The sequence below is a fragment of the Biomphalaria glabrata genome, chromosome 11, assembly GCF_947242115.1.
Source record: "Biomphalaria glabrata chromosome 11, xgBioGlab47.1, whole genome shotgun sequence".
NCBI classification, from domain to species: Eukaryota; Metazoa; Mollusca; class Gastropoda; family Planorbidae; genus Biomphalaria; species Biomphalaria glabrata.
Window position 1 is genome coordinate 15,357,033 of NC_074721.1, and position 22,325 is coordinate 15,379,357.

At 37.1% G+C, this 22,325-nt stretch overlaps 1 protein-coding gene across 5 annotated transcripts in view; it reads left to right on the plus strand.

Annotated features, from left to right (window-relative positions):
- LOC106063092 (mucin-like protein) overlaps window positions 1-12,524 on the plus strand; it is a 100,596-nt gene extending 88,072 nt beyond the window's left edge. For 4 of the 5 annotated variants that reach the window (XM_056003633.1, XM_056003632.1, XM_056003631.1 and 1 more), the window contains 6 exons: window positions 3,736-3,832; window positions 5,134-5,150; window positions 5,493-5,667; window positions 7,095-7,249; window positions 7,436-8,014; window positions 10,764-12,524. In XM_056003633.1, the coding sequence (XP_055859608.1) occupies window positions 3,736-3,832; window positions 5,134-5,150; window positions 5,493-5,667; window positions 7,095-7,249; window positions 7,436-8,014; window positions 10,764-10,828 (1,088 nt within the window). In that variant the 3' untranslated portion in view covers window positions 10,829-12,524. The remainder of the gene's footprint in view (window positions 1-3,735; window positions 3,833-5,133; window positions 5,151-5,492; window positions 5,668-7,094; window positions 7,250-7,435; window positions 8,015-10,763) is intronic. The other variant, XM_056003630.1, reaches the window with a different exon arrangement.
- Window positions 12,525-22,325: the final 9,801 nt, after the last annotated feature.

The following is a 22,325-nucleotide window of genomic DNA, read 5'->3' on the forward strand; positions in this document are numbered from 1 at the left end:
TAGTTATAGCGCCCTTATATCTCTCCATTATTTTTTATTCGGAGTTTCTCTATACTACCTTCAGTGAAGTCAAGTAGAGAATTGGCGCCAAAGCGCTATTGTTCCGTTAGGCTACCGGAAAGTATTTCTTCTGAAAGTTGGGCATGGACCGAGAGGTCTCCACTCCCAGCCCTGTCTGATAGCTCAACCATAAAGCTATCTGGACCGGCCATAAAATTTACTTAGAGCTCAGCTACGGAAAAGAACCCGCTCCCTTTTAACAGCCGAAGGCTGACTTGGCTACTGGTAAATTGTCTCATATTTCTATACTGTTACCGCCACATATCCCTGAAGCGACTGCCATTTTAGCTGTGGGCCTCCTTGTGAGACGGTGTGGTGGACTTTTTGGACTGGAGTGCTGGGGTTCTGTTCAAACCCAACCCGAGTCAGATAAAAAAAACAACTTAAAAAATCACCCATGGTTCCCTGCAGGGGCCTCATTAGCTCTCGTACTTAGTGTGGTGATTATGTTTGTATATAGGATTGTAAACAGCAGTTGATAAAACCTGGGTTATAAGATTCAAAGAGTTCTATGTTTATTTATTATTTTACTAATTTTTCATTGGTCCATTGGTTGGGACCGAGTGACGGCGCTTGAGTTTTGTTATTGTTGTTGTTAGAGGCTGAGTTATGGAGTCTAGTCGTACGATATGAGTAATATAGAAGTCAGTTTTATAATTATGTATATATTCAGTTAGTTAACGTTTGATGCTTTGTCTTCAGCCACTGATACCCTGATTATGTTTATTAAAGCTATAATTTTGTTGTTTATTCATCTCTGGAGTTGTTGAAAGAAGTACTAGTAGTACGTTCTGTGTCAAGTATAATTGCAGTAAAGAGTTCACAACAATCACAACACTTAGCCTATCTAGTTCCACTACTAGACGTTTCAACCGGAGGCGTCACACTGAGGCGACGGGGCCTTAGTTCTGCGGTTTCTATCCTCCTGACTCCCACCTCTCGTACCCAATGTTATACTCTTACTTGAGGAGGTGACACACAAAAGGTCATCACGGCCTAAACTTATCCAATGACTCAGTCAAACTGATTGGATCCACAAGCTTTTATCTGGTCGAAAAAAATGTATTAACACTAAATAATTGAACTAACACTTATTATGTCTAGAAATGTTTGTACTTGTGAAATCGGCCCCTATTGCTTTTTTTATGTTTTCTTATTTGTAGCAAATTAACCTTATTTGAATGTTTTAAACATAGATTAGATTGGATAGGCCTATAATATCACTTAAGTCAAAACACGATAATTTGATGATTTCCAAGTAGTCATCAACAAACTCCATTTAAGTGAGGGCTTGAGAGGCTTAAATCCTCTCTTGCAAAAGCCCTGGACAGAAACCTGCTGTCTTGCGTAGTGCATATACGTCACCATACAGGTCGAGAATTTTTGGTTAACCAGACCTGTCGAGGCGGAGATCAGCAGTGAATCGAAATTTGGCCATAGCCGTGAGAAATATGAGCCAACAGGACAGTGGCCTGTCCTGCACTGTACTATAATAGCTTGCTCAGGCCTGGTAGCCTCCACCTCGGGGAAATGCGGTCAGGGCACCACTTTTCCATTTCTGTTTTTTGAATTATAGCCAGGGCATGATGAGCCTGTTCAGTTGGTGGAATTTGACCTCACTGGTGGGCCAAGGAGTCTGCAATAATGTTGCCGACAACACCTATGTGACTCGGTACCCCCTGCATTATTACAGGGGTTCCATAGCGCTGCTTTATGTTGTGTGCGGCTATGATAACAGTGTCGATATTGGGGGGGCCATGGTCCGGGGCTTTGCAAAGCCTGTCGTACAGATTTTGAGTCAGTGACCACAACAATCTGTGATCCAACTAGTCAAGTGATTCATATTTTTCGATTTATTTATTTACTTACTCCTGTTTTTTTTTTCAAGATTTACAAATAAGCTACAAAAACTATGACTAAGCGCCCCCACTCACACAAAGGCCTCCTTTAAAAAACGGTGGAGGAAATTCTTTATGAATATTAATGTATTTATGTTACATATTTGTTATTTTCTTATCTATATACTGTTACGAATCTCACTATCCAGGCTCTCTGCAAACTGCACCTTACACCACCAACTTAAAGAACTTGACAACTCAGGGCTCCAAAGTAACGTAACACTTTAATAGTTGAATAAATAACAGCCAATACTGTACAATTGGCAACACGTACACTGTACAAATATCTTTCCGATAACACCGTTCCGCCGTATCAACTCTTGCACTGTCAGTCAGTCCTGAACTGTTGAACCCAGTGCAAGTCCGGAACGAGACGGAGAGGCCAGTGCCACCACCAAGTTTATAACAATACTTATAGTTGTATATCAGTGTTGTCAACTAAGTATTCAAAAATCATATTTGGTGCTGTGCTATTAAAGGGCTCCATATCTCAAAGCTTATATCAACTCACTCTGTACTGGTAAAAAGTTTGTACACGTTATTTCTCCGACACTCAATCTAGGTTAAAGCTGAAATTTTGCACAATTATTTCTTTTACCTAACAATACAAGATTCATTGAAAAAAAATCAACTAATTAGTTAATTAACTATTGGTAATTAATCATTTTGATTGGTATCTCGAAAAAGGGAAAGAAATAGTTCTTGGCTGTAGGGTCGTATACGCTGGTTATTCCCCTATATAGGTCGCCGCTTTAAAGTAAGTTTAAAACAACCAATAAATAACTAAACAATCTTCTGTAGTCATAAGCATTTCACTAACAGAGTGAGGTACGAGCCATGAATTCAAATTCAGGTCGATCCCCCCCCCCCATTCTTTTTATTTATTTATTTTTTTGCAAATGCTTTTAAAAACTGCTTACGGTAAAATTCACCCAGATATTTATTTCCCAACTGGTCCAGACAAGTGATAGGATCACAGCATATTGAGAAAGTGAAAAGCAGGAAATAACGCTAAACAAAAACTATTGGTAAAAATATTTATAATAGCATAGATTTATATTTATTGTCTAGATCTATTACAAATGTATTCCATGACTGATCCAAACTAAGGGATACAATTACACCTCGCATAAGCTTTTTTTTTTTTAAAGTATTTTTTTTTATGTTTTTCTTGTTTTTCTTGGATCTCAATTATTTAATGATTTAAAATAAAAACGATATCACGTTTATTGTTCTGGCTAGTATCTTGTGCAACTTCACTGCTATTTCATGAACTATTCCACATTAGCCAAATGAACATTACAATGAACAATATAAACTTAATTAAGACTGGCTACTACCTTAAAAGATGCATTTAATAACACTTGGGGTGTCTGTGTCATCTTCTTCTCCGTCGCTATTTATGTATCTTTATTAATCTATAATACAAATCAACCTTCTTCTAAACTATCGCCTGATTGTTCTTCCTTATTGGCCTATTCTCTTCTACGTCACTCACCTGTCTTACTACATCACCACTTTTACCGTCACTAAAAAACAATGCACAATATATGTATCTACCAAAATTGAGTTTGAGTGTTGAGTTTTGGCACATTGGCACAATTTATGCCTTGTCGCGCCCGTAATCCTTCAATGATTACTCTCCCTTCATATCACCAGAGCTTAATTCCATACAGTTAAATCATTAAATGCAAGGTCTATTCACAGTTAAAATTAATATACTCTCTAACTAAACTAGTACACAACCTTATATTGAAACATTATGTCTGTTGTACAGTGACCAAAGATACAAGTCCTTGTACTATAAAAACCAACTTTGATCCTTGCTCAGCAAGTCAGTCCTGTCAAGAGCAAGCTGGTGAAGCCACCTGTGTGTAAGTTGCTACTTGTGAAAATGTCCATCTAACCTTGAATAAAGTTATATTTATTTTTTTTTGGAAAAGGTTTGAACGCACTATCCTTTGGAAATTGATTGTCAACTTTTAGTTCGCGGTGTAGCCACGGTTGGGGATGAGTGTTCGAATTTTTTTGTACATTAAATATTAAATATTACTCAAAATGCAGGAGCCCTCAAAGAGGTCAAGCCCCCTGGGTTCCAGAATGATGGCTAATTCATAGCCACGCCACTGTAAGTGACTGATCGTGATAATGTATTCATAACATTTTTATCACATTGAAAAGTGACTTATTTAGGCCTTGCAGTGCTGTATTTTATTATTATTTTTGTAGTTGTTAATGACTTGCCATTTCTATTACATTTAGGTATTAATGACATTCTATTATAAGGTTGCAGGAGATCGGGGAAGGCTAGAGACTAAAATGAATATCATAAAAAATTAACACTTATAAAATCAAACCAAATATCGATAAGAACAACAGAAAACTCCCTCTTCTGTTTTGATGGTACGCTAACTCACATAAGGTGGTCATTTGTTGGTTCGTTTGTTAACAATAGTTCTAAGACTATATCTCTATGTGCAATGAGGTCTCGGGTTAAAGTTGCTGATGAGCTTGGACTAATTCTATTCGCATGATAAAGTGACGAAGGGTGAATGTTAATAGAAAATCTCAAAGACAAAATCAGATTGTAATTTCAAAAGTCACATTATTATTAAAATTATATTTTTTTAAAGTCTTTTTTTTTATTTTAATTTCATCTTCGCTTAGCTATTATAATTTTTCTTTAAAATTGCATTTTTTGTTTATTTTATGAAATGGATGATATAATTGAATTTAATAATAATAATAATAATAATAATAATAATCTTTATTATCCGTATGGAAATTTGTCTTACAATTTGTGCATTACACCAAACAAAAAACATTATAACTATAAGAAACCAGAGTGTACATTCACACCAGACTCACTCATAATTTACATGTGACAAAGTTTATACCAGGTTGTTCTTATTTAATGATTTCGCTTTATCATGCTATGCAATTGGGATGCAAGTTTGCAATATTTTATGCTCATTTTCTGTTCGTATATCAACCTGTCCAATTATACTATTTTGGAACTAACGCTTGAAATGTTATACTTACCTTTTGAAAAAATTCCAATGATTCTTGATTAATAGCCAACACTATTTTTAATGCGTTTTCTTTTAATTGTATGTGTAAGAAAAATATACAATTCAATTTATCTCTATTTTAATCAATTGTTATTTCTTTTCAGACCATTTGCTAAAAAAGGTAAGAACAACGTGGCTATAGCCTGTGTGACACACAAGAAAACATAACAATAGCATAATGATGCAGTGCATTGGAGACTTTCACGATCAGCTAAGCAATGTCAAGGACGCTCAGTTAAACTTTAGTGTTGCCAACTAAATAAAAGCTACAAGTGGAATTTAATTCTGCAGGGCTAAATAGAGCCAAAATAAATGATCCTATACCTTTAACAAATGACGAGCTGATCACACCGGATACACCAAATAGCTAGCTATTTATAGTTTTGTTTTTCGCCATTAATGAAAATGTCTAATACAGTCCGAGGTTTTTGTTGCGAATGTTTTTAATTCTTATTTCTACCAGACCATGTCAACTTCATCATTGGAATGACTGTTGGCCTGTTCGGCTTTGTGCTGGTGTCTGCTGTCATTGCCATACTTGTCAACTTCCATGTCAAGAAAAACAAGAAACTTGCCCAGAAACACCAAAGTCATGACCTGCCATTGCAGAAAAGGAAATCGAAACCAGAAGAAAAACGGTATCTATCTTTATCTGTTATTAAATATGTTGGTTAGAGGTGAAATATAGAAATAAACTAAGACAAAAAGTCACTGTAATATATTCGTTCTATAATATCCCAGCGCCCACAGTCACTCATGATAATATACAATTAAACTATTAGCGTACAACCTTCATAGATAAATATGCGTGTTTTTATTTTATTTTCACCAGTCAGCCTGTTCCTTGTTGGGTGAAGCTCATTTATAAATACGTTTCAATACTTGGTATAGTCTTGGTGACTGAATTTCCTCCCTTTTTAGGTGTTTTAGAGTGTGTGTGTTTCCTAGGTGGCGATGATGAGAGGTTAGGCGTTTTGTTGGTGGCTGTGCGGTGTAGAATGATGAAATATGAGCTGATTTGTTGTAATGCAGGTGTTAAGAACAAAAGTAGATCTAGAGACTTGAAAGAGTACAGACGTGTTTTTGTTGTGATCTAGATGTTGTTTAAATATCAGTTTATAGCATTACTATTAGATATGTATCTCATTTCAAGTTAAAGCTATGAATATTGTATTAAAGTTTTTTGTTCACACGATTAGTTTGTTCAAGATATTTAAAGTTTATTTCTTAATAAGTATTTTAAAAATACAACTTAAAAGTAAAAAAAAATATATATATAAAACAAAAATGAAGGTCCATCAGGGTATCGAAATTATACTTTGCCATCGTCAGCTCGATGCACTTAATATAATTGTAATTGTTTATTTATTCAATGGTATTTTCATTATGTAGACATCTAAAACTAGATTAAGATCTATACTGCTGTATTAGAACTCTTAAGGTCTATATCTACATCTACTTCTAGATCTAGAATCTAGATGTAAATTTGAGATAATCTATCAATAAAGTTAATCCATCCTATTGGCACTACAGCCCATAAAGGGCCCTGGCCTGCCCTAGCACATATTTCTATTCTGATCATCATCATCAAACTCCATTTGAGTGAGTGCTTGACAGGCTCAAATCCTCTCTTGCAAAAGCTCTGGACAGAAACCCTACTCTCTTGCGTAGTGTGTATATGTCACCATACATGTCGAGAATTTGTCTATTCTGATCTATCCTGGGCATTACGTCTCCATGCCCGGACTCTTGGCTGTTGTAGATCTGTCACTACATCGAAAGTTTTCCCCATGTGGCCAACGAGCTAGGAATTCTTTTCTCAGCGGTATACATCACCTATCAAATGTCTAAGGAAATCGTTAGAGCCTTTTTTGAGTTCAGCGAGTTCAACCCAACAACCCAGAATTTTCCACCCTGAAAGTGTAACTTAAATAGAGGTGAGAGGTATTGTAAAAAAAAAACAACTAAACAAAAGATCTCTCCAATTAGGTTAAATAACGTAAGTATAAAGCAAGCAACAGAAGAGATAAGTTTCTCATTCTCACTTGTTGTCTTCTGTCCACAGCCCAGACAAGAGTAAGAGAAGCTCTGTTCAACAAGAGAAGCAAATGGAACGTTCCCGGTCTAGGCAGGGACACAAGAGCACAGAACCAAGACATGCTACCAGTCCCACAGGCTACAGGCTACAGGAATATTCTGTAATAGCACCAAAACCAACTGGTAGAATTATAGTTTCTTTATCTTTTTAAATAGATTTAAATAAATTACAATTAGATGCTTACATCAATTTTAATACTAGTTTTAATAAAATAAAGGTCATATATTTTTAAAATATATTTTTAACAAATTGCATATTTTCAGCCATTAGAAATATTGTATAATACTTTTACTTTTTCTGTATCTGAGGTATAAAAGATCTTAGTGCACCAAACAGACAAGATTCTACGCTAGACAATTACCCCGCTAAATCAAATGAATACAACAGACTAAACCACAATAGAACGAATCATCGAGACTCAATGTGGCAAACGAATGATGACCGCAGGCCGAGTACCACGATATATCAGCCCTCTGGTGTTCACAAATACGGGGACTCCAATGACCGAGCATACACGACTGACATGAGGCGGAGCAGTACCATGATCACCCAGTCCAATGCAGCTCAAAAGTACGGGGACTTTAGTGAGCGGGTGCTCACAGAAGATATCAGGCGGGGGAGTGTGATGCGGCCCAGCTCTGCTTATAGGAACGTTGACGCCAACAACAGCGCTTACGCCTATGACAGGAGACACAGCAATGGGATGATACTTGAAAGGAATACCCCTCGACTGGGTCTGGACCACAATGACAGGGGGTACGCCTCAGATAATGGATTGCAGGCAGGTGCAAACAGGAGAAGCAGGTTAGAAAGTCTAGTCCCGGAGCAGACTGACTGGAATAATTTTCAATTGGCAAATACTAGAACCGCCGAACCACAGAATGGGGGTAAGATTTGCAAACCGTGATATTGTTATATATAATCGTTAAATAAGTAGACTATTAAACAGTGTAGGTCTATGCCAGAATACGAAAAAATATTTAATGCTCCTCTAGCATTACAAACAATTACGTCCAAACCTAAATCTAATGGTAGATCTAGGCATTTTCCAGAATTAGATTTGATGGCAAGTCGGCACAATTTAGGCCATGTTGTAGACATTTTCTCAGATAAACCCTATTTGATAATTTCTGTTCATGCTGATGTTAGTTAAGGTCATCGCTATTTTCTGGTCGCATAATTCTTGTGTAAACCATGAATTTTCGTTGCTAGAGAAGCAATAGAACTTAATACTGTCTTTAAGAAAAACAAACAACTTTTCACTCTTGAACTATCGACCGTCTTTCTTCATTTCTTTCTTTTTGCCTTTGGTATAATTCTTTCAATGACAGGCCCTTACATTCTCTTATGTTGTTTCCCATCGCATTATTATTTCTTCTTTTACCTGGCTCTGTTCCCTAAAGGAAAGTCTTTGCGAGCCCTGAGAAACTTGTGACATGGTCATAAACTTTAGTTTGTACTTGTTATATTTTTTTATAGTTTCCCAACGGGGAAGTTCTGGTTGCATGTTAGACATGTCACACCAGTTGCACTCTGGTTAGAATTTTACCCTTGTTGCCATGCCGCGCATACCTGAAAGGTATTTGAAAAGGTTTTGAGCAACCGTTATTTTCAGCGTCCAAAAACACTCCATGTCTGAAAACTTACTTTAGAAATCCTACGACGCTTATTGAGCGCACCTCTGCGTAACGGCATGCTCAGTCCAATATAATGGGCTGGACTTTCTGGTCTTTACGAACCCCGCTCGCTTGGCCTTTGAAACCTCAAGCGGAGGATAGTCCTTATTAGCCGATGAAATAGACTTTTGCAGAGTTCCCAGTGACATTCGCGAGAAGATCGAGACCAGCAGAGATCCCAGTGTAACGAGAGCAAGTGTTACCTGAATAATCAAACGTCTTTACTATTTCAGCGTAAGCTAGTGTCACGACACTGTTTGAAGAGATGGACCAGTGTTTCCCAAACCGTGTTCCGCGGAACCTCAGTGTTCCGCGAGGCCTGATTAGGTGTTCTACAAACCAATCGAGTAATTAACGAATAAGTCAACATGTGGATTAATTATAATGTAAATATATATAAAAAAAAGTAAAGTTCCCCTTTCAGACTTTGTGATCTCTAAGACAATTAATGTAAATACGAAAAATGAAATTTGATTTTATAAGTTCTTCTCGGTAACGGACAAAAAATTATTTCAACATTGGTATGAATTTTTAACTCTAATTTGAAACAACGATACAAAGATAAGCCAATCAATGATTTATGATCTAGTTCAAAGAGTAGGCCTTCCACGATCTCAAAACAAACTACAGATACTAGTATTCTTACTTCCACTTTTTACAAACTTTTATACGCAGCAGGGTTTTCTCTTTACGTAGCAACAAAGTCAAGGCCTAAAAACACCACATCATATTTTACAATTCTTCTTACCATATCAGCCTGATAGAAAAAAAGTAATGATCCACAAACACACCTTATCATCAAATTTAATCAACCTTATTTGAAAATTAATAATATAGCGTGGTCGAGAGTCTGAGTACGCTTGAACTTGGCTTGGCTACCTATAAAGGGGGTTCGACACCCGACTCGAGCAGAGTTGTGTTTACTTAGCGCTTAAAGGCAGCACGGAAAACCTTCTCCCAGATACCCCCTTTCCCCCCCCCCCACACACACACACTGGTCCACAAATGAGACTGGACCATAGCGCTCTGAGCATGCTATCAGCATGAGAGCAGCGCTATATAAAAGCAATATTTTTTTTATTTTTAAATTGAAAATACGGTGTAATTATTTATACTATTTTATTTAAACCAATAGGAAATAATTGAACTTAAAAAAAAATCAAAGTGTTCCGCTAAATTATCCAAATGCGCGACGGTGTTCCGTTAAAGACACGTTTGGGAAACACTGAGATAGACGTTTGTTTTATCTCTTTCAAATCATCTGACGTGTGGATTTGGAAGCTGTCCTTGCTATAAGACAACACGACTAAGATACAATAAAACGACACAGTGCAGATATAAAACAATAAATTTAGATGCAGCAAGTACTTTTCAGATACTGAATGCTATAGTACTGACGATGATTAAATAAAACTAATAAACTTTTTACCTTAACTAACAAAATCCAACTCTGACTCTCTAAGTCCAACTATGACTCTTCAAGTCTAACTCTGACCCTCTAAGCCTAACTCTGACTCTCTAAGTCTAACTCTCTCAAAGTCTAATTCAGACTAACTAAAAATGAAAAACTACAATACCCCCTTTATAATCTCGTCTCAGAAATCTCTAAAACCTTCCTTCCACGCCCACGCTATCTTAACCTTCACCTTTCTAAACCTTCACCTTTCTTTTTCCGCCTTTTGTGATAGCACCTCTATTCAGGCATGTTGACCTGCACTCATAACCATCGGATCATGCGACGTCACATCCTTGCGACCAGCCTTGACATTGTGTACCGCCTAGACATTAAAGCGAGACAGTTACGTACTCATAGAGTTTGGTAGACTAGTGCGTCTTAAATAAATCAAACTCAAGACCCATCTGTTACGAAGCCAAGCGCTTTCCCAGAGACTAAGATAGTGGCAATATTACCGCAACATTTTTTTTAGCACCAACTGATTAGTATATATTTTTATTTCAGTGAATAAAGCAAGCTCCAATGACCCACAGAGAAGGTACTCAAGAGATCCATATTTGCTTTATTAAAAAAAAAATATCTAGAGTATTTCTTACTTTACTATGTAAATTTGTACTGCTAAATTTAAACTTGTTACTGCAGTATGACAATATTTGTTGTTGTTTATTTTGGGTGCCGATGTCGTAATAACGTTTACATAAAAAAAAAAACACTTTCGAATAGTTCAATTAACAAGCATTTGTTTTTTTTTTAAACACTTTAAAATTGTTTGCTTTTAGCGTGTGATAACCCTGTCGATTTATATACAAACTATCTTCTTTATAACCAGTATTTAATACATCTTATAATATAATTATATGCAAAACTTTAATGACCGCTTTTAGTTTATTATAAAGCTGCGTGATGACTACATTTTGTTAAATACATTATAAAGACATTCCGATATAAATTATGCTTCTGCATATGTCACAGACCCTAAAAAAAATTACGCTGTTAAACTATTTATAAGTGTCTACTTTGTGCTGAAAGGCCTTATCAATGAATGAGTAATGTTTTAATGTTTTTAAATTGCATCTTCGTACTGAGTATTTAAACTGTCATTCACACATCATGGATTATTTATATTTAGAAGATAGTAGTAAGATCAAAGTCAGTGTTTGTTTTAACTGGGTGTCAATGTAAAATGTTTGTTGTGTAAAAATGTTTGACATGTTTCGGATATTCCTTCAGAGATGAAGATAAGTCCAAACCTCCCGGAGGACCAAAGGGGTGGGGGGAGGGGTTAGAAGCGGGCAGGATTTGAACTCAGGACCATAAATCCGATCGACAGTACAGCGCGCAAACCGCACGACTACATCTCTATCATAGCGAATCACGAGACATCGGAGGTGTAAATGGTCTTCACGTCTGCCATGCCAACCTGGTATCTCGATGCCGCCCATTTAACTTGTTTGTTTAAAAACAAAATAAAAATGATAAAAAAAACTGGCGTGTAATAGTCATTCAACTAGTCTTTGTAGCAATTATAAACTATTAGTCGACCGGCGGAGTAGCATACGCCGCTATTTTGCAAGGCCAACCTTAGGCCACTGCAACCTATTCGACCTCAGTTGGCCCTGCACTCTTATAGGACCCGCGTTAATTTTAGGTGTATAATAAATAAAAAAAATTTTATAACTTATAACAGATTTCCCACGGCCTCATGTCGATTTAACAGGAGGTCCTGGAAATCTCCTGAAATTGCAAAATATACGAAAAAGTCCTGGAAATATCCGGAAATTATTAAAATCTTTTAAAAACACATACAAATCTCCTGAAATATATAGGCGAAATTGTCATTTATTTTCGCCTCTTAAAATACATAGGATAACTCCCTCCGTCCGAGTTGCGAAAGAAAAGAGTGATCTTTCCATTGTGTCCAAAGTCTTGAGCGTGTTCTGACGCCTCGATAGTGACTACAGAGTAGATTACTCCCCCTTTTTTTAACTTGAGGTAGAAATAAAAAAAAAAAATAAGATATTGCAACGGTCCAGCCCTGCTGTTTTGTGACTACGTGTTCTCTCTCCCCCTCTCTCATGTTTTCTCGTTGACTATCCGCATAGTGATCTTTCCTTTACTTCTTACTACTCGACAAAACTCGACAGTAAGAAGAGAATTTTATATAGAGAGGGTAGATCTAATAGACTTACTGAAACTAATTTGCTTGAATTCGTCTCTCTCTCTCTCTCTCTCTCTCTCTCTCTCTCTCTCTCTCTCTCTCTCTCTCTCTTAACAAAAAAAAAGTATACATTCAACATCCAGACATTTACCTGGAAATTCTGGAATGATCAAAGGTCCTGAAAGAAAGTTGAGGGTTCGTTGTTTGTTAGTTTTTTTTTTTTTTGTTTTTTTTTTCATATCATGGTTGTTGTTTTACACTGAAGTTGTTAATTGTGTCGGATATCATATATATATATATATAATATCATATATTGGGCAGGGCCTATAAATTAGTATATACTCAAAAGAATAATCATACATTGTCATTGTAAAATTTATCATAAACATGAAATACTTTGAAACTATTATTATATGTTTGAAGGTACGTTGATGTAATTTAGTGTAAGATGATTAATAAAATATGTCTTATGTTATGTTATTGTTACTGATTTAATATTGTTTGTTTTTATGCCAGCGTTTGTTTTGAATACCAAAACAATTGCGGAAACTTTTAGACCAACACAATCTCATCACAAACGGTAAAAAAAAAAAAGAAAATGGAAGATACAGATTGGACTAACAAAAATTTTTGTTTTACCGGTTTTACGTTGGCTAAAATTGTTAAATTATAGTGGCACTACTTATATTAAAGAGAAAATAAAATATCTTTTGTTTTTCTTCTGGTTAATTCGCCAACGACTCGTATATCTTGAGTTTTAGCGTGTCTTAACACGGCTGAACAAAAAAAAAAAAGCTATTCAATCTAATATTACATGTAAGCTTAGTAATTCAGTATTTTACAGTGGCGTAGCTACCAATGTGCGGGTGGTGCGGGCCGCACAGGGCACCAAGTGGAGAGGGGCACCAAAATTCCCCCAGTGTGTATTAATTTCCTATTTCCCTGAGCGTTTCAGTAAAAACGATAAATTGTATGGACACCAACAAACATAAACTACTGTATTTTAAACATAAACTAACGATTTATAAACTAGTCATGTCGCTATTTTGTTTCATCTCCTTGACTATTTCTTCAATACAATGTAAGCTATAGAACAGTTTAAATCTAATTTACTAGATTTATTTCGGACACACGGTACATGTTGTTACTACACTGATCAATGCTCTGTAATATAAAAAAGAAGAATAAGATAGGCCAACCTTTTTTTACTTTATTGTTTAGTCCATTAGTTTAATCTAGATATAGAGTCTAGATGGTGAAAATCTGTTACATATTGCGCAAGCTGTTATTGTGTATGAAATAACTGAACAATTAAAATCAACAAAGAAATATGAGACGGTTATCATTGAATCCAGAAAAAAATGATGAGACCAACATCCTGAATGATGAAAAAGAATACCGCAGGATCTAAAGACTAAAGGACAGCACACAAGCATGTCTTTAGTAAACTCCTCAAAAATTCATACTGAAGAAGCTGAACCATCAGACACTGTAAACAATACAGAAAGCAGGATAATAAACTCTAGACTGGACGACACTGGAGATTGGCATGATGTCATCAAAGATAATATTCGCATACACCTTGCCACTCAAGGATCTGAAACAGTTCAGTGTATGGACAGTCAATTCAGAGAGGTGTATAGACATCAAAAATCAGCAAAAGGAAAGGCTAGAAAGCTTCCAAAGGCTTGGTTTTTCTGGCAAATGTCAAACGGCGAGAAAGTTCTTAGAAAGTGGATATGTTATTCGCCAAAAAAAGAATCCTAATTTTGCTTCCACTGCATACTCTTCTCAACAAGATCAAGTACCAAATCTTCATTTAAATCCAAAGATGGATTCAATGATTGGTGGAGGTTATCCCCGAAAATAGAAAAACATGAGACCAGCAGAGTTCACATTCAGTCATCGCTTGCTTGGGGTGGAGCTTGAACTTCGCCTGAGAGTAGGGAACAGTATTGACAACAAGGCCCAAGATTTGATTATACAAGAGACGAAAACCTGGAGAGACTATCTGAAGAGAATCTTGGACATCATTCGTTTTCTCTCAAAGCAAAATCTGGCACTTCGTGGGCATCGCGAGTGAGCAGAAGAAGTGTTGAAAGGGCAAAATCAAGGCAATTTTTTGGAGTTAGTAAAAATACTATCAAAGTACGATCCACTCTTGAGGGAGCATGTGCTTCGAACTAAGCTTTGTTCCAGACCGAATACATACATGTCTCCACAAATACAAAATAAATGTATTACAATATTGAAGAATCACGTTAAAAACAAATCATACAGCAAGTAAAACAAGCCAAATATTTCTCTATTATTTTTGACAGTACACCTGACATCTCAAAGCTGGATCAAACTTCCGAAATAAATTTTACGGTACGTTGTCATGGGTGCAAGTTCGTGAGTCTTTTATTGACTTCATCGACACAAAGGACAAGCATGCTGCTGAAATCGCTGAGATGATTCTAGAGAAACTGCGTTCGGATGGCTTAGACATAATGGACTGCAGGGGTCAAGGCTATGATAATGATGTGGTCATGAAAGGTCAAAACTACGGTGTCCAAAAACGTATTCTAGAAGTCAATCCCAAAGCACTATTCATTGCCTGCTCAAACCATTCTCTTAATTTATCAGGAATTCGAGCTGCTTAAGCTGAAGTCAATTCGGTAATATTTTTTGGTACACTGGACCGTTTACACGCTTTTCTCAACCTCAACACACCGCTGAGATATCCTCATCAAAATAACCGGAACTAGCCTTAAACGTTTAGTTGAGACCCGCTGGAGCGCCAGAGGAGAAGCCGTCTAGATGATTAGGGATACATTTTCTAAAATTATAGAAACTCTGGAGACATTAACTATCAGAGATGAAAATTCAATGGCTATATCTGAAGCAGATAGATTATTAGTTGCTATTCAGTCTTTTAATTTTCTCACCTATCTTGGATTTTGGGTTCCTGTATTAACTGAAATTAATGATACGCAAGTCTACCTTCAAAAACAAGGATTGTCTATTCGAGACTGCTCACTCAAACTAAAAAAAAAATTAGAGACATTTTAAAGTAGTAATCGAGAGGATATCGCTGAAGCCAGCATTACCTTTGCCGAAAGCGTGTGCTCAGAAATGAGAATCAGTACAGAACCTCAAAAACGTGTTGGCCATAAGAAAAAGATGCCTGGTGAGAAAAGTGACGACTCTGTACTTACACACAAAGAAGAGCTACGAAAGGAAATTTATTCTACCTTGGAAGGATTGTTAAAGAAATAATCACCCGATTCGAGCAACTTCATGATGTAGCAGATAGATATGAATTTTTGTCTCCTTCCCAGCAATTAAATCCTCAGGTCGAAATCAATCTCTATAGTACTACTAGCGACATTGATAAAAACGAATTTCTGCTGGAGCGAAAGAGGCTTCAACGGTTTGTCACAGTTTCATCAGAAGCCTCCGCACTTCCAAAACAAGGACCTGTTAAGATCTTGAATTTAAAAAAAAAATATTAGCTAGATGATTCAGTCCCGAATATCGTCATCATGATTCGCATATTTTTTACTATTGCGGTAAGCGTCGCTACATGCGAGAGAAGTTTTTCCAAACTTAAACTGATCAAGAATTACTTGCGATCAACGATGACAAATTTACGACTCACTAATTTGGCCATTTTGTCCATTGAACAAGAGCTGGTGGAAAAAATTGATTTCGATAAAATTATTGATACCGCAGGGCTTTTAATTGATGAACATGTGAGGGAGATTTGCACTGCATCAGCCTCACTCTCTCGCCCCTTGCCAGCTGAATCCATTGGCAGAACAGACGACTAGAGCTGGTTTGGGGTGCAGTGGATAACCAGTGTGCTCTACATGTCCCACAGTGCTCCAAAACGTTCCACGGCGTTTGCTAGATGACGACTGATGGCCCTGATAGTCCAAATCGACTTGAGCGCCATGCAGCCGCAACTAGACTTCAAATGCTGGTGGTGGACAGAGACCATAGTTTCACCAGATACTAGCTCTGGCTAACCCTCACCTGGTTTGGCCCGTCTGTCGAGACGGTTTGCCGGGGTGTGGCCGTTGCCGCATGCAGACAACTGCTTGGAGCCACAGGTGTGAGCTGGGCTCTAGTGGAGACCAAGGTCAATGAGCTGCTCAGAGAGCCCGACTGCCCAGTAGACAGAGGTACTCCTCCTCCTACAGAACACCAAACACCCCAGTCATATGCTGACAGTAAAAAGGCAAAAATGTTTTTCAATTCAATCAAACCTTTTTATGGTCCTCAGCAAAATGGCTCATCCCCCATATTTAGTGCTGATGGAAACAAACTTCTCACAGGCAAGGAGGACATACTTGTTCGCTGGGCTGAACACTTCAGTACCGTCCTTAACTGTTCATCAAGCACTAGCGCCGAAGCCATCGCACGCCTAAAACAAGTCCTAACAAACGATTTACTCGCTGACCCTCCCCGGCTCAATGAAGTAATGACTGAAATATCTAACCTCTCAACTGGTAAGGCATTGGGACTAGACTCCATCCCTGCTGAAATATACTCACTTGGCAGTTCAGAGCTGACAGCTAAACTAACAGAAATCTACCAGATAATGTGGGATTAAAGGAAACTACCACAAGACTTCTAAGACGCCTCCATCACTCATATCTACAAGAGGAAGGGAAATAGACAGTTATGCGATAACCATCGTGGCATATCCCTTCTATGCATTGGTGGCAAGATTCTGGCTATGGTGCTATTAAAAGACTACACCACCACCTAGAAACTGGCCTACTACATATGAGTCAATGTGGCTTCAGGCAAGGTAGTGGCACGATTGACATGAACTTTGCAGTCCACCAACTCCAAGAGAAATGTAATGTGTAAAATTCAAATCTCTATACTGCATTTATAGATTTGACTAAAGCTTTTGATAATGTCAGTCGTGAAGGCCTTTGGCAAATCATGTCCAAATTCGGTTGGATCGATTCATAACAATAGTGCGTCAATTCCATGACTACATGCAAGCAAGAGTCCAAGACAACGGAGACTGCTCCAAGCCTTTTCCTGTCTCGGCGTGTAGCAGGGCTGTGTGCTGACTCCAACGCTTTTCAGCATTATGTTCACCGCTATGCTGAAAGATGCCTTTCGCACAGAAAGCATCGGAGTCGACATACGATATCACACGGATGCAAGTGTATTCAATGCTCAGAGACTCAAAGCAAGGACCAAGGTTAACTACGATTGCATCAGAGACCTGCTATTCGCAGATGATTGTGTTCTTAATGCTGCAAACGAAGAAGACCTTCAAAAGAGCCTGTCCCTCTTCGCTAATGCATGCACAAATTTTGGCCTCATCATTAATGTGAAAAAGACAGAAGTGCTGCACCAACCTCCTCCAAATAAATCAGTCACAGAGCCAGACATTCTCATAGATAGACAACAATTAGCAAATGTCAAAAACGTAGTCTATCTGGAAAGCACCATATCAGCAAACGCCAACCTAGATGATGAGGTGGACTTCCGTGTTGCTCGTGCCAGTGCTGCTTTTGGCAGACGTCATGAACAAGTGTGGCAACGAAGAGGACTCAGCATATTCACAAAACTGAAAGTCTACAGTGCTGTAGTCCTCACTTCACTCCTATATGCATTAGAGTCCTTGACCCTATATTCCCGTCACACCAAAAAGCTAAACTCCTTTCACCTACGCTGTCTAAGGAGCATCCATAAGGTGCGTTGGTCCGACCACATACCAGACACAGAAATCTTAAGACTGTCCAACATGACCAGTATCAATGCGACAGTAAAAAGGTCCCAACTTCGATGGGCGGGACATGTTGTCCGCATGCCAGACAAACACCTTCCCAAACGACTACTGTATGGGGAGCTGTGTGCAGGAAAGGGCTCCCAGGGAGGCCAATACAAGCGCTACAAAGAAAGCTTGGAAGCACTAGCTTTCGATCGTTCCTCAAAGAAAATTAATTGTCAAAAAAAAAATTAACTTGTTTAGGTAACTGTTTCTTGCTGCTGTCCCTTTTTGTTTAGTTGTCTTAATTGAAAAAAAAAATTCTCTGGTCACGACCAGACCGGCCCATTCGGTACCGACCCACCGGGCATTTGCCCGAATGCCCATATAGCCAGTCCGCCCCTGGCCCACAATCACCTTGCTACGCCACTGAAAGCCACCTTAACCTGCGATATATGTAGACGGGAGTGTCTCTCCGAAGTAGGGCACAATAGTCACACGAAAAAGTGTTTGCGAAAATGTAGGGGAAAAAAGCAGTTCAGTTGTTGACCGATTAAAATATGGATTTTTTTGTTCTCCTCTGTGTGGGTCCCTTTCTTGTGGATCTCCCAGGGCAGCAGCCCAGCCTATCCTCCTATTAATCCGGCCCTTATCTACTTAGTCTCTTGTTAGGAAGTTATTCTCATCTGTATGAATGAGTTAAACAGTATTTTAGTTAATACTCTAATAACAAGATTAGGTTTGAGTGTTATTTTAAGAAATACATTATTTTTTATTGAGGGGTGTCTCAAAGAGGATGTTTATTTGACCTGCAGCTGTCCTACTCTTTTGAATTTTCCTTATTTTAGTTACTTTTGTTTTGGTATATAAGAATAAAGTCTTTATTTACGTATTTATTATAATTTTCACTTTTTCTTTTTTTTTTTTTTTTTTGGAAAAACTGTTCTGTTTTGTTATTCATGTTTCGGATGTTCCTTCAGAGTTGAAGATAATTTACTTCTTTGTCCAAACCTCCCGCAGGACGACGTGGGATCGGAGCGGGCAGGGTTTGAACCCGAGACTATCGAACGACCACCGCACGACCATTACGGCATTGTAAATTAACTACTTATCGTTATTCGTTTAACTGCGACTTTGTTAAGTCCATTATTTGTATGTCTCAGTTAGCTATATAGCTAGACTCTAGGGGCTATAGTGAATAGCTTAGGTAATATAATTTGGGATCACTTATACCACACGACTACCTTGCCAGTTCTTATGACCTAATTCTAGTTCAAGTTCACCATGATAGATGCAGTGTTGGGGAGGGGGTCATTTCATCTTACTTCCCAACTATTTATGGAGAAAATACACAATGTGAGTCGAAAATGGTATTCATCAAATTTTTATAAATGCTGTATTTATATTCTTATATTCAATCGCCTTCTTCTCAAATGCAAGATGCAAATATTAGTATATATAAAATGTAGACAGTAATCAGTATCAATATATATAAATTAAATATTGAATGATATTTTCTTATTTCCATGGCGATAATATTTGTATGTTTTATATATATTTCATAATAAGTAAAAAAAGAGTTTTTTTTTTTTTATTTTTTTTTGGGAAAATTATATTTTTTTTTTATAAAATTTAAATAGAGCTTATAAAGTTGAAAAATAGAGATGAATATTGAACCCAAAACATTTTTTTTAATGTCAGAATTTTCCAACCTTTTCGTACATTCATTTTTTTTTAGAGGTATGGGGGTGCAGTGGCTGAGTGGTTAAGCGTCTGCCTTCCGAACCTGGGGATCTGAGTTCGAATCTCGGAGAGGACTCGGATTTGAATTTCGGGATTCTCAAGGCAACCCTGGGTCCATCCAACTTTAATGGGTAATTGACGTTAGATGGGGCAAAGTAAGGGCGGTGGGTGGTTGTGCTGGTCACATGACACCCTGCTTGTTACTCTTTTATCTCTTCAATCTTCTTACTTCTGCAATGACTTCTTTGGAAAGGTGCAACCATTTTTATGTATTACAAAATGATAGAACTTTGAAGTGAGCGACTATTTTATAATATGTATAAATGAAATATATAACTGTTATTTGTAAATCTTTTCCACTGCTGTATTTGTCTCATTTTTTTCCCAGCCATTATCAACTTTAATAAACTTTTATATAAGAATATAAAAAGCAAGCCTTGAAATTATTGAATTATTTTTTGTTTAAGACAGTCTTGTCACGTGAGATGTGTAAAGAAGACCAAAAAAAAAATGAAAGTAAAAGTTAGGGTTGTGGGGAGATTTTCGATTTACCGTTCTTGTTAAGGAACCACAACTCTTCTACTCCTGTGCCAAGTATTCTAGTTAAATCTTTTTTCTGGATCTAATAGCATTCAGAGGCGTAGTAAGGGGGACCAAAGGGGCACGATGCCCGGGCGCCACCCTCAGAGATCGCAACACGCAGCGAGGAGCCAAAAATATAAATATTATTGTAGATATTTTAAGTTACGTAATACTTTCTAAGGTTATTTGTGTTATATTATTATTAAATACTTTTTTTATAAACCTATATTTCTTTATGATGTTCATGAAAAAATGTGTGTGTGTGGGGGGGGGGGGGAAATAAACTTTTTAAACTCGGGCTCACGTTTCACTCACTACGCCTCTGATAACACCTACGGCTATTTAAAAGCTACCACTATTTTCGAACCTTATCTTAAAAAGAGCCTATCCAAAGTTTGATAATCATTAACATGTCCAAAAGTATAAAACTAGAGAAGAATGGTATTATCAATATTTAACCTTAATTACCATCTAAAAATAGATGCCAATTACTTGACTTATCGAACTTGTAGGTGGTCAGTTTGACCTCATCGAAATAAAAAAGGTAAATTTCACATAAAAACAAAACAAAAAACAGTTCTTTTTAAAAAGCTTATACCAACTAACTTTTGTCTGTCTGTCTTGTCCACTGTCTTGTCCACTGTCTTGTACACGTTTTGTTTCCTCCCACAACTATTTTCAGATGAAGTTAAATCCTTGCACAATTATTTGTTGTACCTAACTAAACAGGAATCAGTTTAAACATAACTAATTAGGTCATTAGTTACTAGTAATTAATTATTTTTTATATAAAAAAAGAGAAATAGATGCTACCTATTTAGAGATGTGGCTGTATATGCGGAGTTTTTTTCGCTAGCTACGTTTTGAAACGTTTTTTATTCCCACTTCCCATTCTCGGATCAAGTTGAAATTTGGCAAAATTATGTATTGTCGATAAGTACAAATGAATCAATATAAAATATACAAATTAATTAATCAAATAGTGTAAATTAATTAAAGGAAGCCTATTCCAGTAGTATTTAGATATATGGCAATGATCTTTGCGGTTCTTTCCCATAAGGTTTTTTGTTTTGTTTTTATTTATTTTTTTTTGTTATTCTGCTCGGTAATGTCAGAATTAAATCTAGTAAATGCTTACAAAAATGTTCTAGTGAAAACCACTAGCTAAACAAATCATCATCTAAATATAGATCTTCTATTTTCTTTAACTTACTCAGCTTATATCAACTCACTCTGTCTGTCTGTCTGTCTGTTCGTACCAATTATTTCTCCGACACCCAATCTCGGTTCAAGATGACATTTCGCATAATTACTTCTCTTACCTTACAAGACAATATTCAATTTTAACTATCGGTAATTATGCCAATGAGGGCCAAAGTATCTGACAGAAGAGGACATTGGAAAGAGACAGTTGAAGAGCTCTCACAAAGGCTGCGGGACAAACGTTTAAGAGTCAAAGAAACATTATGTAAGACAGGCGCAGAAGGCGGAAAGAAAATAGACCGCCAGCGGACAACGGCTTTGTCAACATGAGTTGCTTGAAAAATATGTAGGTCGCAGCTGGGTTTGCATAGTCATGCGAAACACTACACACACCCTTAATCTTCGGAATCGAATACATTGCCATTTCGATTATTAGTAATTAAATATTTTTTTACATTGAATAAAGGAAAGAAATTGTACTCGACAGATGGGGGTCATCGAAGTTGAAAAAGCCTTAACCTTAAGTGTAGAGTAAAAGTTTTAAAATAACAAATAATTATAAGACCTTCTATTTTCATAACCAGTTCGATTGAACAGTGGTTAGTGTGTTGGCTTGAGGAGGTCTTTAGTCCACAAATTTGAATTCAAGTCATAAAAC